Source organism: Haplochromis burtoni, unplaced genomic scaffold (genome assembly GCF_018398535.1).
Source record: "Haplochromis burtoni strain Fernald_Lab_line unplaced genomic scaffold, NCSU_Asbu1 Contig_166, whole genome shotgun sequence".
NCBI classification, from domain to species: Eukaryota; Metazoa; Chordata; class Actinopteri; order Cichliformes; family Cichlidae; genus Haplochromis; species Haplochromis burtoni.
Window position 1 is genome coordinate 1,285,555 of NW_024582527.1, and position 14,748 is coordinate 1,300,302.

Genomic DNA, 14,748 nt, shown 5'->3' on the forward strand with positions numbered 1-14,748 from the left:
ATCGTCCACCTTTTCTGCCAGAAAATAAAATCCATGCCACGAGACCAGCAAAACCCTTTACAAACCAGTTGGAGTTGGTACTAACTGCCCCTTTCAGACGCACTCTGACACGTACAGATATGCTCCGTTCACTCTCAGAACAGCTCTGCCAAACACAGTTTAAACACCTGTCAGAATAAACCAAATCAAAGTGCAGTGCCATTGAAAAAAGAGGTTATGGCAAAAAATCCTGACAACCAAAAGAAAACTCTGTATAATGGCTTCACTAGTAAAACACAGATTCAAGTTCCTTCTATAAGGAAAACATTCAGAAAACGTTTATAAGAGGAAAATTATGGAGAACACCAATGGATCATAAAAGGTCTACAAAAAGCCTCTAATTAGAGAGTTTATAAAATACAGAAGGTTACATCAAAGATATCTGGATCACGTGTGCAGCTGAACGCATCGAGAAGAAAAGAAGGTGGCACTTTGAGCATTAGTGAGATCTATTAGTAAGGTATTAGCAAATACTTAATTCATCATTTATACATCATTACTGCTTCTTAGTATGGCATTTCTAAGTACAGATGTGTTTTTCCATCTGTTACGTTTAGGCCGTTCACGTTTACAGCTGTCACTGCAACCGCATCACTGCTAGCAATAATCATAGTCATAATAATATATGTGCAGTAATAAACTGCTAAGCAGGACTAATGCTATATAAATGATGGATTAAGCATTTGTTAAAACCTTACTTATATCTTTCTGATGCTTAGTAGTGTGACATAAGTGGCATTGCTAAAAAAAACAAAACGTCAGTGACCCTTTAACATACAATTGCAGTTTGTACACAAATGAAAATAGCTGAAGTTATAACACTGTACAGAAATAGAGATCGACACCAAGTCACAAGTGATACAGTTACAGGCCTGTTTCTCTGCTTTTACAACTCTTCAAAATACTGGACGAAGTTGTCATTAACAGATGAGAACAAATTAATTGATAAACACAAAACAGCTCCGGTTCTTGGTCACAACAAAAACAAAAACGTTTGTGAACCTGGTTTTGGAAGGATAGATATATCATTATATCTATATTTATCAGATAAATAAAAAATAATTCTTTCTCTCTTTTGTGGGGCGAGTGTAGACAAGTATTGGGGGGATGTGGGGTTAATGGTGATCAGGGTAAACTGGTTTTGAGCATGTGGGAGGGATTAATAAGTGTGTAGGTATTCCTTCCTACTCTATTTTGGACTTGGCAATTGAGTTGGTATTTCATGTCACGTTTATATTTTATGTGTATATGTTGATTTGTTTGATTTACATGTCTGGAGTAAAAGGTTATCACCATCATCATCATCGTCATCGTCATCGTCATCAAGGAGGCAGTCAACATGTACAAATATGTCACCGTCTGAAGGTCAGTGAATGACTCACAGCTCAGACATTCATTTGATATACTGTGAAGACTGTGTATAATTAAAATATTAATTTAATTATATATGCATTACATAGAAATCTTAAGGTTATAGCACAAAAAATATAATGTGAGATGAGACCTTGGTGACCTCATATCTGGCTTCAGAGACGTATATACGGTTATTTATGGGGTTAAGCTTTCATCACCATCACCTGCCTTTATATTTTATGCACATTTTTATATAATGAAAGTTTGTTACAGTATTTTTATTTTTAACTGAAAAATTTTCTTCTACTTGCCTCTATTATATGGTTGGTCTTTTCTCCCTGGTCACTCTGTGTTTCCATGGATTTGAATTATTGGAAGTTGAATTAAAAATAACTCGTCAGCCTCCCAGCTGTGTAAATAGCCAGCACTTACCACAGTTCCCACAACTTTCCACGGCACATTTCTGACGTGGGGTGTTTTATATGTGTATCTCATAGTGTTGTCACAAAAGGAAGCAGAACATGATGATGAATGTGCTGGACCTTTACAGCACACTGAGTAATTAAAAAAAATAAAGTGATGCATATTAAAGTACGGCTGACAAAATTACAGTTAGAGCTTTAAAAACGGAGAGAGATCAGTATCAGTGCCAGTATCAGAGTCACATAGAAACCTCTCCTCTAGGACTGCTGACAAATCACAAAGAGGACATCTATGACAAAAACAAATGTTCTCACGTGGATCTCTGCGGGTCACGTGAGTTTATTTTAATTAGACTCGATTTTTTTCCCTCTACTGTGCAGTTTACATTTGTCAAGCTGATATTTACTTAGGTATTGCCAAAAGCATTTGCTCGTTTGCTTTCACACGTATGTGCACTTGAGTGACATCCCATTTCTAATCCACAGGGTTTAGTATGATGTCGGCCCACCCTTTGCAGCTATAACAACTACAACTCTTCTGTGAAGGTTTCCACGAGGTTTAGGAGTGTGTTTAAAGGTCAGCAAATATTTGTGGAAACCTGACATAAGTAACATGCCAGAACCTCAATGCAGCATTAAGATAATCCCCCAAAGCTTCTCTTAATCTGCTTGAATTATTTTCTATAAATTCATTCTTCTTGCACTGTGCTACTGCTGCACAGTAACTATTGTAAGTGACCACAGGGAGGCAGTATAACAGCCTCCCTGTGCTGAGGGAGCTGGAGACCCAGCCCTAACCCTAAGTTTTTTGAAATTCCCCAAATGTCCAAGAAATAACATCCCTCTACTCTTTAAAGACCTCTGCATTTTTTAATCAACATCTTTGACATCTTGAAAACATTCTGGAGACATTACATGCTAAAATGTGACTGCTCTGTAGTGTAGCTCTTATTTGATTCAGTGAGCAATGACTGGTACTCCAGGCCTGGAGGCTTTAGCACACCTGCTGGTGACTGTGACAGGCAACACTGCTGAGCCTATTTAGGCTGTCTGTGTCCGTGCTGTGACCGTAACTGCTGTAAACAGCCTTGCTTCACAAAGACCCAAAGAGTGGATCAAAGAAAACACAAAAATGATCTCTGGGAGACTCACAAAAAGCAGCAGTCTTAAAAGCATCATTAATAAAGAGAACCACCAGCAGAGCCATGACAGTTAAGTTACACCAGGATACAACTGTTCAATAGGACCGTTGCTGTTAGGCTTTGCTCTGTTGCACCAGTAAAACAACTGTATTCACTCATAGATACTTTGAGATATGTGGCCTTCTGTGTTTTCATGTTATGCTCTCTTATTTTGAACAAAACTGCTGCATGTATACTAAAGCTACATATACTTGAGTGTTTCTCTGAGCAGAAGCAATAAAAAGACAACAAGCATTTCCATTTCCTGTCTCCAACATGACTCCTAAAAAGACAGCATTTATCTTCTCATGGACTCCACTAGTAACCTATTATGTGCCCCATAACTCAGCACGAGTCGTCCAGTTGTGGATATGATTCCTCGTGAATGTTCAGGAAAAAAATCATCTCTGTCATTCTTAGCCTAATTTCCAGGCAATGTATGATACTAGAAGTGATGTGGTAACAGTGACTGCTGTACACGGTGTAACAGCAACAGAAGGATAATTATCACCCACTAAGGAGGAGGAATGGTGAATTAAGCACTTACCAATACTGCACCAATACCTTACTAATATCCTACTAATGCTTAACAGTCTGACATTGTTATAAAGTTACCCAATTACCCTATTTGGGCTTCTTTTTTTAAAATTTTCCTGAATAACGTGGTCTATAATGTATTTCTACATTTTCTGCTTACTCTGTGCTCCCTTGGGTTTGGATTACCTGGAGTCAAATTAAAACTTGAACATGCACCTGTGTAAATAGCTAACATTTGGCACAGCTCTCATGACCTTCGGTTGCACCTTGCTTGTGTTCGGTGTGCATATAAGATCAAAGGAAATTAAACTTTACACAACAGAAAAAAAAATCAACCAAATATAAAAAGCATTAATGTGTTTGTGCTTGCTCTTATATGCATGTGATTGTGTATGCACCTGTTGCTTATTTACAATACATGTGGATCCATATACGTTGTATAAGGTATTAAATAAGGGACTGGATGAGTCCCAGCAGCTGGTCAAAGCAGGACCACCTCTCAGTTGGACGGTCAATATAAAGCAACAGCTTTACCCCAAAGACCATTGAGACACTTCTCCAGTAAAATGCATCTGAGTCATTCTCTGCTCATTGTGCTCTTCGGCCTCCCAGCTCGTAAGTTTAAAAGTATTTGTCATGACAGCTCTCTTTCAGTGAAACTGATATCAGAAAATCTCCCAAGAGGCTTGAGTTTTGATTTTGCCTGATGCAATGCCAGACAGTTCTGGGATGTGAACCTGCTACATGTCTCTGTTGGGTCTCGTAGTGCTGGGTTATCGAGCTCTGTGGCAGTTCAGGTCCATGATCCTTTGCACGGTACCCGATAGCTGGCCAGCGCTGGACTACGCTGATTACGGCTGCTACTGTGGGCTGGGAGGCTCTGGCACACCTGTTGATGAGCTTGACAGGTAAGATTGCTGGAGTCGTACTGCTCATGCTGTCTGCCATGTTCTGTCCCCCAGTGAGATATCCACCTCTCCCACAGTCACTGTGAGTTATACGGTGTATCGCACAAAGTATTAAACAAACTTAGCAGGAATAGCAAATAGTTTATGTAATCCAAGTGGATGTATCAAAAAAAAATGTAATTAAACCCAAGAGTGTTTTTCTGCAGTGTTAATATCACATGTGAGGAGATTTCCCACAAACTGCACAACTGCATGATTATTACTTAGCGGAACACAGGCTGGAAATCTTTATTCACTCTAATCTTGGTCATGGCAGACACGAGTTAAACTTGTCTTTTCTCAGCCACACAAACAGTAGAAACCACATGAGGACCACAAAACTACTTAATTCATTATTTGAACATTAACAGTCCCATGAGCCTTTGTGCTCACAGTAACTGTTTCCTCAGAAAAGCCATTCAGTTGTTTGTGTAAATTAAATCTGTTGCATTAATGGAATTTAGCTAGGAATTTACAGTGTTCAGTGAAAAGCGTTTCTTGTGCAACTTTGCTTTATCTCTTTTTGTTTTATTAATTAAATGCTCATTAGATAAAATTGATTAGTGAATCACCCAAGACGTTAAAAATGTCTCCATGGACTGAGCCGCACTGTTACAGACATATTTTTTAATGTTTGCTTTTTGCTTGTTGTAGACACAGATAGATATAGATAAAGAAAATACACCAAAAAAACAAAAAAAAAAACAAATAAAAATCAATGCCATCACTGGGCGACCTCAGAGAGTCACAGAGAGGCTGCTGATAAACTGTCCTATTTCCTGATTTCTGCCAAGTTATGACATGTTGACCTTACTGATCCAGGATGCAGACTATACTCTAAGGAAACTGTTAGCAGCAGTCCTTTAGTAAATTTAAAAGGGTTGCTTTAATGGTCTGATTGTGTCATGTGTTTGTTGTAGGTGCTGTCAGGTCCACGACCAGTGCTACAGTGATGCCATGCAGCACGATGACTGCTGGGCCATCCTGGACAACCCCTACACTGAAATATACAGCTATAACTGTGACAAGGCCAGCAAAACTATCACCTGCCTGGGTGAGTGTTAACAACAACAGCAGTGTACTATCGATCAACCTTGTCTACAGCTAGTAGTTAGATTTTCTCTTACTGTGTACAGCAAACACTCAACCGTCTTCTCTGCCTTTCCCCTTGTAGATGACAACGATCCGTGTGAGAAATTTATCTGCGAGTGTGACAGGAATGCAGCCTTGTGCTTCAGTGAGGCTGGTTACAGTGAAGAAAATGCTGACATCCCGAGTGACCGCTGCCAGTGAGCTGAAGAGGGCATCATCATTTGAAAAAATAAAACATCAGTAAATGAATAGAAGTGCTATTGTTTCCATAGCTATTTATTTATTGTCCAAGAAAAGACTTAAAGACATACATGCACGTTTCATCTATTTCTGTGACACATCAGCATCAGTAACATCTTTTCCATCATTCTGGACTCCTGCCTGCCATGCAGGGTTGGCCTTGCTGGCGAGGGAGGGGCGGGGTTGTCATCTCAGGGCGTTCCCCTGTTCCTCATGCCCTTTTCTCACAGATGTAGCGATACGTGATGTTACAGTCGGCATCATTCCACAACCTGCGTTCACGTCTTTCAGGCGGATGAAGCTGCCCGCAGTCCTCTCCATTCTCTCTGTATTCCCAGTTGTCTGGCTGACCTTCATCCCAGAAACTGAACACAATTAGAAGAGGGAGGAGAAATAATGATGCCACACACAGTGGTGACTTCCTTCTGCCTCGATTTGTTCCTCCCACTCATCTGTCTTTACTTTTTTTTGTTACATTTCTCTTACGTTGGGGTTGACCTGTAGTCAGTTCCGTCCACCCAGCTCCACTGTCCCTCGTGATGTCGTTCCACGAGTCCGATCCAATAGATATACTTGATTGGAACAATTCTGGAAATGTAGTCCTAGAAGTGATTAAAAAAAACCCTTTGTTTAAGACTATGTGTGCTTCTTAACTGGCATGTTCACAGCAAGCTGATGTGATAAGGAGCTCACCAATTCCTCCGCAGTGTTCAGAACCAGCAGGTGTCCTCCGTGTGCTTTGCACTGCTCCTCTGCTTTGCTCCAGGTTATACTGGTGATGGATACCAGGTAACAGCTACTCTGGTAAGACACCCAGCCTTCACTGCATGTTCCTATTATGATAACGATTAGCATATGTTGACTGTAAAAAGAAATAAAATCTGATATAAATGATTTAAAAGCATGCAGTTTAATACCTCTAACTGGGGTGAGCTCCTCTAAGGCGTCACTGTGAACTGTCATCTCGCCTTAAATGTGGAAAACCACAAAATGACAGCGCAAGATTGTGAAGAGGACTAAAAGGTTTATGTGTGCACATATTCAAACCAGATATCATTTTGTTTTTTAACCTGAACTGAGAGCTGATGTTGTTCCTCCATGGTTCGTTTTCCCAAGATACTGTTTGAGATCTGTGATTTCCCTGCTTAACTGTGAAACTTTAAGATAAAGGAATGATAGAAAGAAAAAGGTTAGATTCTTTTACAGTTATATAATAATATATGAATGAACCAGCTTTACTTGACTGTGGTCACTGTGGACTATAGTCGTACATTTGATCCCAGTTACCAGCAGCAGAATCAACAACAGCAGCACCAGCAGGCCATAGAGCACAAAAATCACAATCCTCTTCATACCTACAAACAGTAACCAACCAAATCACTGGAAACTACTGGAAACTACTTGACTAAAATGAAATGACGTAAAAATGTTACCTGTCTTTGCGGTGTTTTCATGGACAGAGCTTCTATCCAAAGATCCAACCTGGTGATACTGAAGCTCCATTGCTGAAAGAAATCAGCTGATGCAAATGTGTGCATAAGTACTTAAAGCGCAGTTACCAGGATTCAGTCTAGAGACATGATCAGACTACAAGAGGTTAACCAAATGGTTCTTGTTTGTTTTTAGGCCTCATATTATGTTAACTATTAATGGTTCAATAAATAGACGCTGGTCTTTTAATAGTCTAAAAGCAAACACTTTCAAAGGTGTACAGCTAAAATTTGAGTTATTGTAAATTTAAATTATGTAAATACTTGTTGTATTTATTGATATTTAGATGATTACATTTATAACCCCCTGTGTCGTGCACTAGTCTAAACCTGCAAAGCCATATCAAGAGCAAACAATCCCGACCAATAAAACTTATCACTCACCTTGATCAGCCAGAGTATCTGCGTATCTGGACTCTGAGCATGCAACCCCACAAAATCCTCCCCTGTTTAAAGAGAAACACATTCCAGGCACAGGAGACGTTCATAATGTGTTATAGTTATTTAAGGTTTATGAATCATTCTCTTGGGGTGAAGTTGAGAGAATTTAGGGGCTGTAACAAAAAAAAATGAAAGTCAAAAAAAAAACTAGCTACAGTGGTGTTGGGGATCTAGTCAAATTTGAGTGAATTATAAACACAGAAAAGTACAATCAGATTTTGATCCACCATGCAATACCATGTGGAAAGGATCCCAAACATTACTGGAGCAGCGTGACAGACTACTTAAAGAAATTAGAAGAAAGCTTGCTTAATGAAGAGGAAGAATGAAGAATGAAGAATAGAGGTGACTTTCAGGATCATTAGAAATATTTTTTTCCCTCCATATAAACTGTATTGCATGCTACATAAATTGCTGCACATAGACTGCTGGGGGACTCCCATGATGCATTGAGTTTTTCCTTTCCTTTCACCTTTCTCACTCACTATGTATTAATAGACCTCTCTGCATTGAATCACACTTGTTATTAATCTCTGTCTCTCTTCCACAGCATGTCTTTATCCTGTCTTCCTTCTCTCACCCCAACCGGTCGCAGCAGATGGCCCCGCCCCTCCCTGAGCCTGGTTCTGCTGGAGGTTTCTTCCTGTTAAAAGGGAGTTTTTCCTTCCCACTGTCGCCAAAGTGCTTGCTCATAGGGGGTCATTTGATTGTTGAATTTTTCTCTGTATGTATTATTGTAGCGCCTTGAGGCGACTGTTGTTGTGATTTGGCGCTATATAAATAAAATTGAATTGATTTGAGTTTTGCATTCAATATACAATATACAGAAACTGAGGGGAGGCTGAACTAAATTAAATATAACAATATTTTACAAAGTTACAAAATATGAGAAATACCTTTAATAAATACAAATAGCCCAATTATAAATATTCAGGATATTATAGGGATTAAATATATACGAATGATACATATAGAAAACAGATCACGGTTACAGCTGTGTTGTTTTAATGTGAAATGCAGGCTGCAGTTCTCCATCTCGCCGCTTGGTGACACAGCAGAGCTCACAGTTGTCCGGCCTTTACGTCACGCATGTGTACAAACCTCTTCCGGTCTATTCGTCAGCCAGAAAGCAAAATGGCGGCCTTTGGACGTTTCTCTCAAGTGTTGCTGAGGTCTTCTTTGACCCAAACCCGGCGTCAGCTCTCTGCCGCTGCCGGACACGGCGAGCAGTCAGGTAATTATAACGGTCTATTTTACACAAGTGGTTGCATTTAATTTGTTTTGCCTTTAAGACGACCTGTTATGTTAGATCCAGTGACCTTGCTGAGCTAGCTAGCATTAGCAGTAGCAATGCATCCTTGAGAGGAGAGCACGTAGTCGCTGCCCCCCGAAACTTGTGATTTTCTTGCATTTGTTGTTGTCTGTGTCTCACAGCAGCGCAGTCTGTTAGTTAATATGATTTAAAAGTGGAGCAGTGTGACGAACAGCATGTCTTACGAGCTAAAGTGCAACAAAAGATGAAAGGATAGTCACAAAGACACCTGATAATTGTTATGACCGACAGCTTGTAAAGGAAGTATTTATTTCAACACGAGAAAGGCGGACCAGTGTTAAGATAAAGAGAGGATAGGCATGCGTTTTGAGCAGGAAGGAAAAGGACAGCTTTGAACTGAATTGACTTGAGTTGAATAATTGTGGAGATACAAGGAAGTTGAACTGTTCTTGTATAAATGCACAGTTAATTTTGCATTTCGCATTGACAGTCTTTTAAAAGAGAGACTTTAAACCGTGTCTAACTATTCACTAAGTGAGGTCATATCTTACAGAGTCTTATCAGAAATCTTACAGCTGAAAGTAACAACATGCATCCAGTGGGGCCTTTTTATATGGTGTATTTTTGGACCAGATTTGAATGTAACTGTCTTTTAGTGAGTTAAACTGGTTGTATTTCTTGGATTTAGTTTTGGTCAAGGTCGACTGTCTCAGGGGCGTTCATATGATCTAACAGTGTCAGATGTCAGCACATTGTTATCGTTTTACTTCTCTTTCGCTCTTCTTTCTATTGTTACTTGTTAGTTAAATAATTCTGATTTCTTATCCCCAGGTAAGACCTGGAAGATCCTCACCTTCGTGGTTGCCCTTCCAGGTGTTGGAGTTTGCATGTTGAACACATTCTTGAAGGAGCAGCACCACAGCCATGAGCAACCAGAGTTTGTCCCCTACACCCATCTCCGCATTCGCAGCAAGGTCTGACTTCATGAGACTTGTAATTTTAAGTGCTGCCTTTAAAAAAACAACAACATTATTTTTGACTTAATTATGTTTTTCTTATGCTTCCTCTCCCATTAGCGTTTCCCCTGGGGTGATGGCAACAAAAGTCTTTTCCACAACCCACATGTGAATCCTCTTCCTGATGGCTATGAGGGACATGAGTAAAAAACAAACCTCCAGATGTCACAGATGGGATCAGTCCTTGTTAAGCAGTTGTTATTGGACCACACTCCTATTCACAGTTTACTTTTTCCTCTTTAATCGTTTTACCTCTGTGCTCTTAACACAGGGCACCTGAACCAATAGCTCCTTTGTTCTGGACCATTATACAAAATGTCTGACTTAACATAAATAAAGTAACTTCTATTACCTCACTTCATGTTTCTTGTATGTATCCATGCAGTTTGACCCATTTTATTTCCAGTTAGAAAATAACTAGAATTACCCAGTTGGACTGTTGTTTGTTTACCCTGTACATGTCCTTGGCAGTTCTAATGCCCTGCTTTGGGTTTGCTCTGGCACTGGAATACTGCACCTTGTCCTTTGGTCTGTAGGTGCTGTTACAGACTCTGAGGAGCTGCACGTCACTCATCCTGGCTGGGGAAAAGCTGGCGGTATTTTGCGACAATAATGTTGCCAGTGCAAAAAGTGAAATAGAACAGCCCAGTCTCAGTATGTTCCTCTACATTCTTGCTCTCAAACAGTGACCAGTCGGTATCCATGAAACAGTCCTGTCACAGAGACGGCCTGTTCTGGCCAGATTTTAACCTTTTTTGTGAGAGGTTTGGATCCAATTTCTAATTACTAACAGCAGTTTTATTGAAAAGGCATACAAAGCACAGGAGTTACAGTTTGTAAATAATTATCATTCTTCAATATAAAGCTACTCTCATCGGCTGCCTTAGTCACGACAGGTAGCAGAGCATGTTGATTTCATGGTCACGTGAATCACTACACTATGCAGCCATCATTGTTTAATATCGTTTTTTTTTTCTTTTAGATCATACACAAAATCTTAATAGACCCTGTTCATAGCAGACACTGAGAAGTCCTAATAGAGGAGCTGACAGTAACGAGTGTTCTTTCCCCAGTAAAAGCTTTGTGATGTCTTGCTGAGGGAGTGCCTGCAACTCCAGCGCTGAAGCAGCTCTTGTGTCTTCCTCTGTTACACATAAAAGAAAAAACCCTTTTCTTTGTCTCACTCAGTAAAATCTGGGTCAGGCTTGTGCCCGTTCAGTCTGTGGCCAAACCCGACATGACTCCTACGTTTTCCACAGGTCACCAGTGTCTATAAACCAGCTCCGTAAGCTTGTCCCGACCCAACAACCATTAACGTTATCAGTGATGATGTGATGATTCGCGCACGTGACTCGCTCTTTGTTACAGACTCCACCTCTTTCACGTGAACGCGCTTTAAGCCGAATTAGAAAATCCAGGGTTAACAAAGCTCGCTGATAGACAGCTCAATGACACCGTTTACCTTTGCCCGCTTCTGGTTTTTTCGAGGCTAACTGATGATGGGACTCGTGCCGTAACTAACCGTGGCATCGATCAAGCTCGGCTTTACTCCGTCTCGCGACCGCGGGTTACGATTTGATTACTAAATCTAGCATTGAAACATCTCGGATAACTGCGCGTCCCCGCTCCTCCACAAAGGGAAGATCAGTCGCACGCAGAAACCCGGATCGAAATCCATGAACGCAGACGGAGGTGAGGAGACTTTGTGCAAGATCACATAAACTGTAACAAAAAACCCCAAAAAACAATCAAAACCAACAACAATCATCACGTGGTTTTTGACTCTCATTCATGTACATTTATAGTACATTTATATTTCTGTGTTATTTTAAAACAGATTTTCAGATAATGAGGAAACAGGAGAGGGCGCATTTTTTCAGCTCCAAAGAGCAGGAGCTCATTCTGAAGTTGTATGAAGAGGAGAGAGAGATACTAACAGCTAAATCCAACACCACCAGTGCCTCTAAACTCAGAGAGGAAGCCTGGCAGAGAATTGCTGATAAAATAAATGCGTAAGGACATTTATTCACTCGTGTGAGTGTGATTGACCTATATTCAAATTATTGAATATAGACCCTACTGACACATCATCTTTATTTTTCCTGCTTCACAGGGTCTCAGACAGTGGCTACAAAAGGACATGGCAGCAAGTAAAAGTCAAACACAAGAACATTGTGCAAACAGGTGCAAGCACTTTGTCTTAGTTTTGATCTCAGCGAGTCAGCAGTTGCTTCGTAAAAGAGGTTTTTCTTTGTGGTTTTCTGCAAATCAATAAGTCTAAATGAATGAGTTTATGATCTTTGAGCTTATGAACTCTCCGCATCATTAAAATGCTTTATGCACATACATGCACTAGCATGACGGAGCTGTATAACATTCAGTGTTTCTCTTCCTGCACTGGCTCAGAGTCGGTAACGTCCAGGTGTGTTACGTACCTGTCAAATCTGTCCCTGTGCAGCAAAAAGGAAAAGGGTTGCAATGATGAGAAACGAGGGCGGCTCGGCGACCCCGTCTCTGAACTCGGGTGAGGACGACGTGCTGCATCACAAAGACAACGGGCTGAGGGTGGAGGTTCTCCCTGGAGGCGCCTGTATTGACCCAGCAGCTGTGTCTGACAGCTCTTTCATGAGCGGTAGGTGAAATTCACGAGCATCCCTGCAAAAGTTTCCACATTGGCTTATTTAAATGTTTCTTCGCCGCTGCAGTGTCGGGCCACCCTGTCCTGCTGCTGCCCATAACAAAGACTGAACCAGAGAGCCTCAGCAGCGACGAGACGGACATTAGTGACACTCAGTTTGAGGGGGTGAGTACTGCTGCGCATGCATCTCCTGGAGCTTTTGCTTTTGCCACGCTTGGCGTGAAGACTGGATTGCTCTTTTTAACAGGACGTTCACGGCAGCAGCTTGCAGGAGGGCGCTAACGCGGCTGGGGCTACAGCTGGTGGCAGAAGTGGAGAGGTGAGGTCCATTTGTCACAGCTGTCCTGTGCTAATGAGAAGAAACGAATGTAACAAGAGCGCATGTTTTGTGTAATCTGATTCACAGAAGCAGACAGAAAACCTCAGGTCTCTCTACTGCTCCTACCTCAAGAAGGAGATTGAGAACCGGGACCAAGAGATGGCTTACAGAGCACTTAAAATGAGGAAGCTGGAGAAAGAAATCTTATTACTTGACAAGCAGCTGATGTGATTGCAAGAAAAAAACAAAAGTACTTTTATCCTTTTATGTGGAAAAACAAGAATTTGTTGAAATGACATGTTGCCTTTTACCCCGGCACGCTCACAGAGGTGTGTTTAGGTTGTAGTTGGCTGCAGCTGTAGGCAGCATAATCTCTTACATGCTGGTCAGGGTTGTAATGATACATGTCATTACCCTTTTTTTTTGCAGTATTGCATCACACAATTTATGCAACGGTGCTGATGCTGCCGTACACCGATTCTCAGACCACGAGAGTGTTTAAAGCGCACTGATGGAAGGCAGCATGGCTGCTTGAGGGTTCACAGTAGCATGTAAGTGGAGCCTGTGAGAGCACCATGTTCACTGTACTCTACCACAGCAGGTTTAAATGAATGGATGCAACAACAGATGGCTTTAATGTCAGAAGAGACTTTTAGGATGTATTTATATGTATTTGTGACAACTGGTCCAAATCTTATGCTTAAAATTTTAAATTGAAATTCTCAAGCTCCTTGGAAAACATCCTGAGGTCCAGGAAAGATGTGACAGAGAGTTCTTGCTGATCCACTTTTATTAACCTTTCTCTGAAGTCACATTAATGGATGCCGTTGCTAAGCAGATGCAGCTAATGCAGTCGGTGTTCCACCAGAACCCTCGTTCTGTTTTGATGATTTTATTCTGGCCAGTTGTGGTTATTTATAGAGATACTTCATTAAACCACACAGTGTCTCACACAAGGAGACATCTTCATGACATGACAGATTTGTAACAGTTCATCATTTTCTTGCGGTTGCCTAAACGAAGCTCAGCGCGGGAGATTATGTGATGACTTGCGTCATTTCTCAGTCATGTTGGTTTTTTTAAATACAGGACGCTCCAGCCTATCCTCTGCTAAAGGATAGGAAGCATCTGAGCATCTTTAGCGTCCAAGGAATTTCACCAGCTCTTATCATGGCTGCCATGCAGATACATCTGAGTCACTTTGCTCAGTTGGAAACCTTCTACAGCAAAGTTGACTCTTTGTTTTTAATCACCAGCACGCAGAAAATTGGTGCTAACTGTTCTGTCACTGCTGGAGGCCTCCTAATAAACAGGCCGCTGGGTCACGTGATTTTCAAACGCATAAACTTCGCAGTTTATAAGAATCGTTGTCTGCTCTTTGTCTATGAACAGCTCTAACTCTCTGACATTTATCTCCAAAGAGTGATGTAAAAATCATGAGGTTCAGAGTAGAAAAAACTCAACTGTTAATCATTATGTTGATTAAATATTAATTTTGGTAAAAGTGTGTCTGCTTAGTGTAACTATTACTACTTCATATCATCGCTGTTGAGTCCGGTGTGCCGGAGAATGGGTTGTGAAGACTTTTATACAGAGACAGGTGTGTCCTTGGACTCCCACAGTGCACTGCGCGCCTGTTTGTGGGTCCAGAGTTCGCCGTTAGGCGTGGACATTGCCCAGCAGCTGCACGTCCTCAGGAGGCTTGGACACTAAATCAAAATGTCTGGGCTGGACTGAGAGTGAAAACAGCGCTTCCTCGC

At 41.0% G+C, this 14,748-nt stretch overlaps 4 protein-coding genes across 4 annotated transcripts; 3 read left to right on the forward strand and 1 right to left on the reverse strand.

Moving 5' to 3' along the window:
• The first annotated feature begins 4,011 nt into the window (after positions 1–4,011).
• On the forward strand, positions 4,012–5,822 carry LOC102308421 (phospholipase A2, group IB (pancreas)). Its single transcript, XM_005933279.3, has 4 exons — positions 4,012–4,147; positions 4,299–4,440; positions 5,400–5,533; positions 5,654–5,822. Exons 1-4 carry the CDS (start codon positions 4,099–4,101, stop codon positions 5,770–5,772), a joined length of 444 nt encoding a protein of 147 aa, XP_005933341.1. The 5' UTR covers positions 4,012–4,098; the 3' UTR covers positions 5,773–5,822.
• Positions 5,823–5,829: 7 nt separating this feature from the next.
• asgrl1 (asialoglycoprotein receptor-like 1) lies at positions 5,830–7,635 on the reverse strand. The gene is made up of 7 exons (XM_005933280.2): positions 7,245–7,635; positions 7,083–7,166; positions 6,882–6,968; positions 6,729–6,779; positions 6,505–6,644; positions 6,298–6,413; positions 5,830–6,176 (listed from the first exon to the last, which is right to left on the reverse strand). Exons 1-7 carry the CDS (start codon positions 7,312–7,314, stop codon positions 6,023–6,025), a joined length of 702 nt encoding a protein of 233 aa, XP_005933342.1. The 5' UTR covers positions 7,315–7,635; the 3' UTR covers positions 5,830–6,022.
• A 1,189-nt stretch (positions 7,636–8,824) lies between these two features.
• Positions 8,825–10,387, forward strand: LOC102308100 (cytochrome c oxidase subunit 6A, mitochondrial). Its single transcript, XM_005933278.3, has 3 exons — positions 8,825–8,976; positions 9,847–9,989; positions 10,092–10,387. Exons 1-3 carry the CDS (start codon positions 8,832–8,834, stop codon positions 10,176–10,178), a joined length of 375 nt encoding a protein of 124 aa, XP_005933340.3. The 5' UTR covers positions 8,825–8,831; the 3' UTR covers positions 10,179–10,387.
• A 121-nt stretch (positions 10,388–10,508) lies between these two features.
• On the forward strand, positions 10,509–13,194 carry LOC102307772. The gene is made up of 6 exons (XM_042225295.1): positions 10,509–11,723; positions 11,869–12,043; positions 12,145–12,215; positions 12,490–12,663; positions 12,737–12,834; positions 12,917–13,194. Exons 1-6 carry the CDS (start codon positions 11,708–11,710, stop codon positions 13,061–13,063), a joined length of 681 nt encoding a protein of 226 aa, XP_042081229.1. The 5' UTR covers positions 10,509–11,707; the 3' UTR covers positions 13,064–13,194.
• The last annotated feature ends 1,554 nt before the right edge of the window (positions 13,195–14,748 follow it).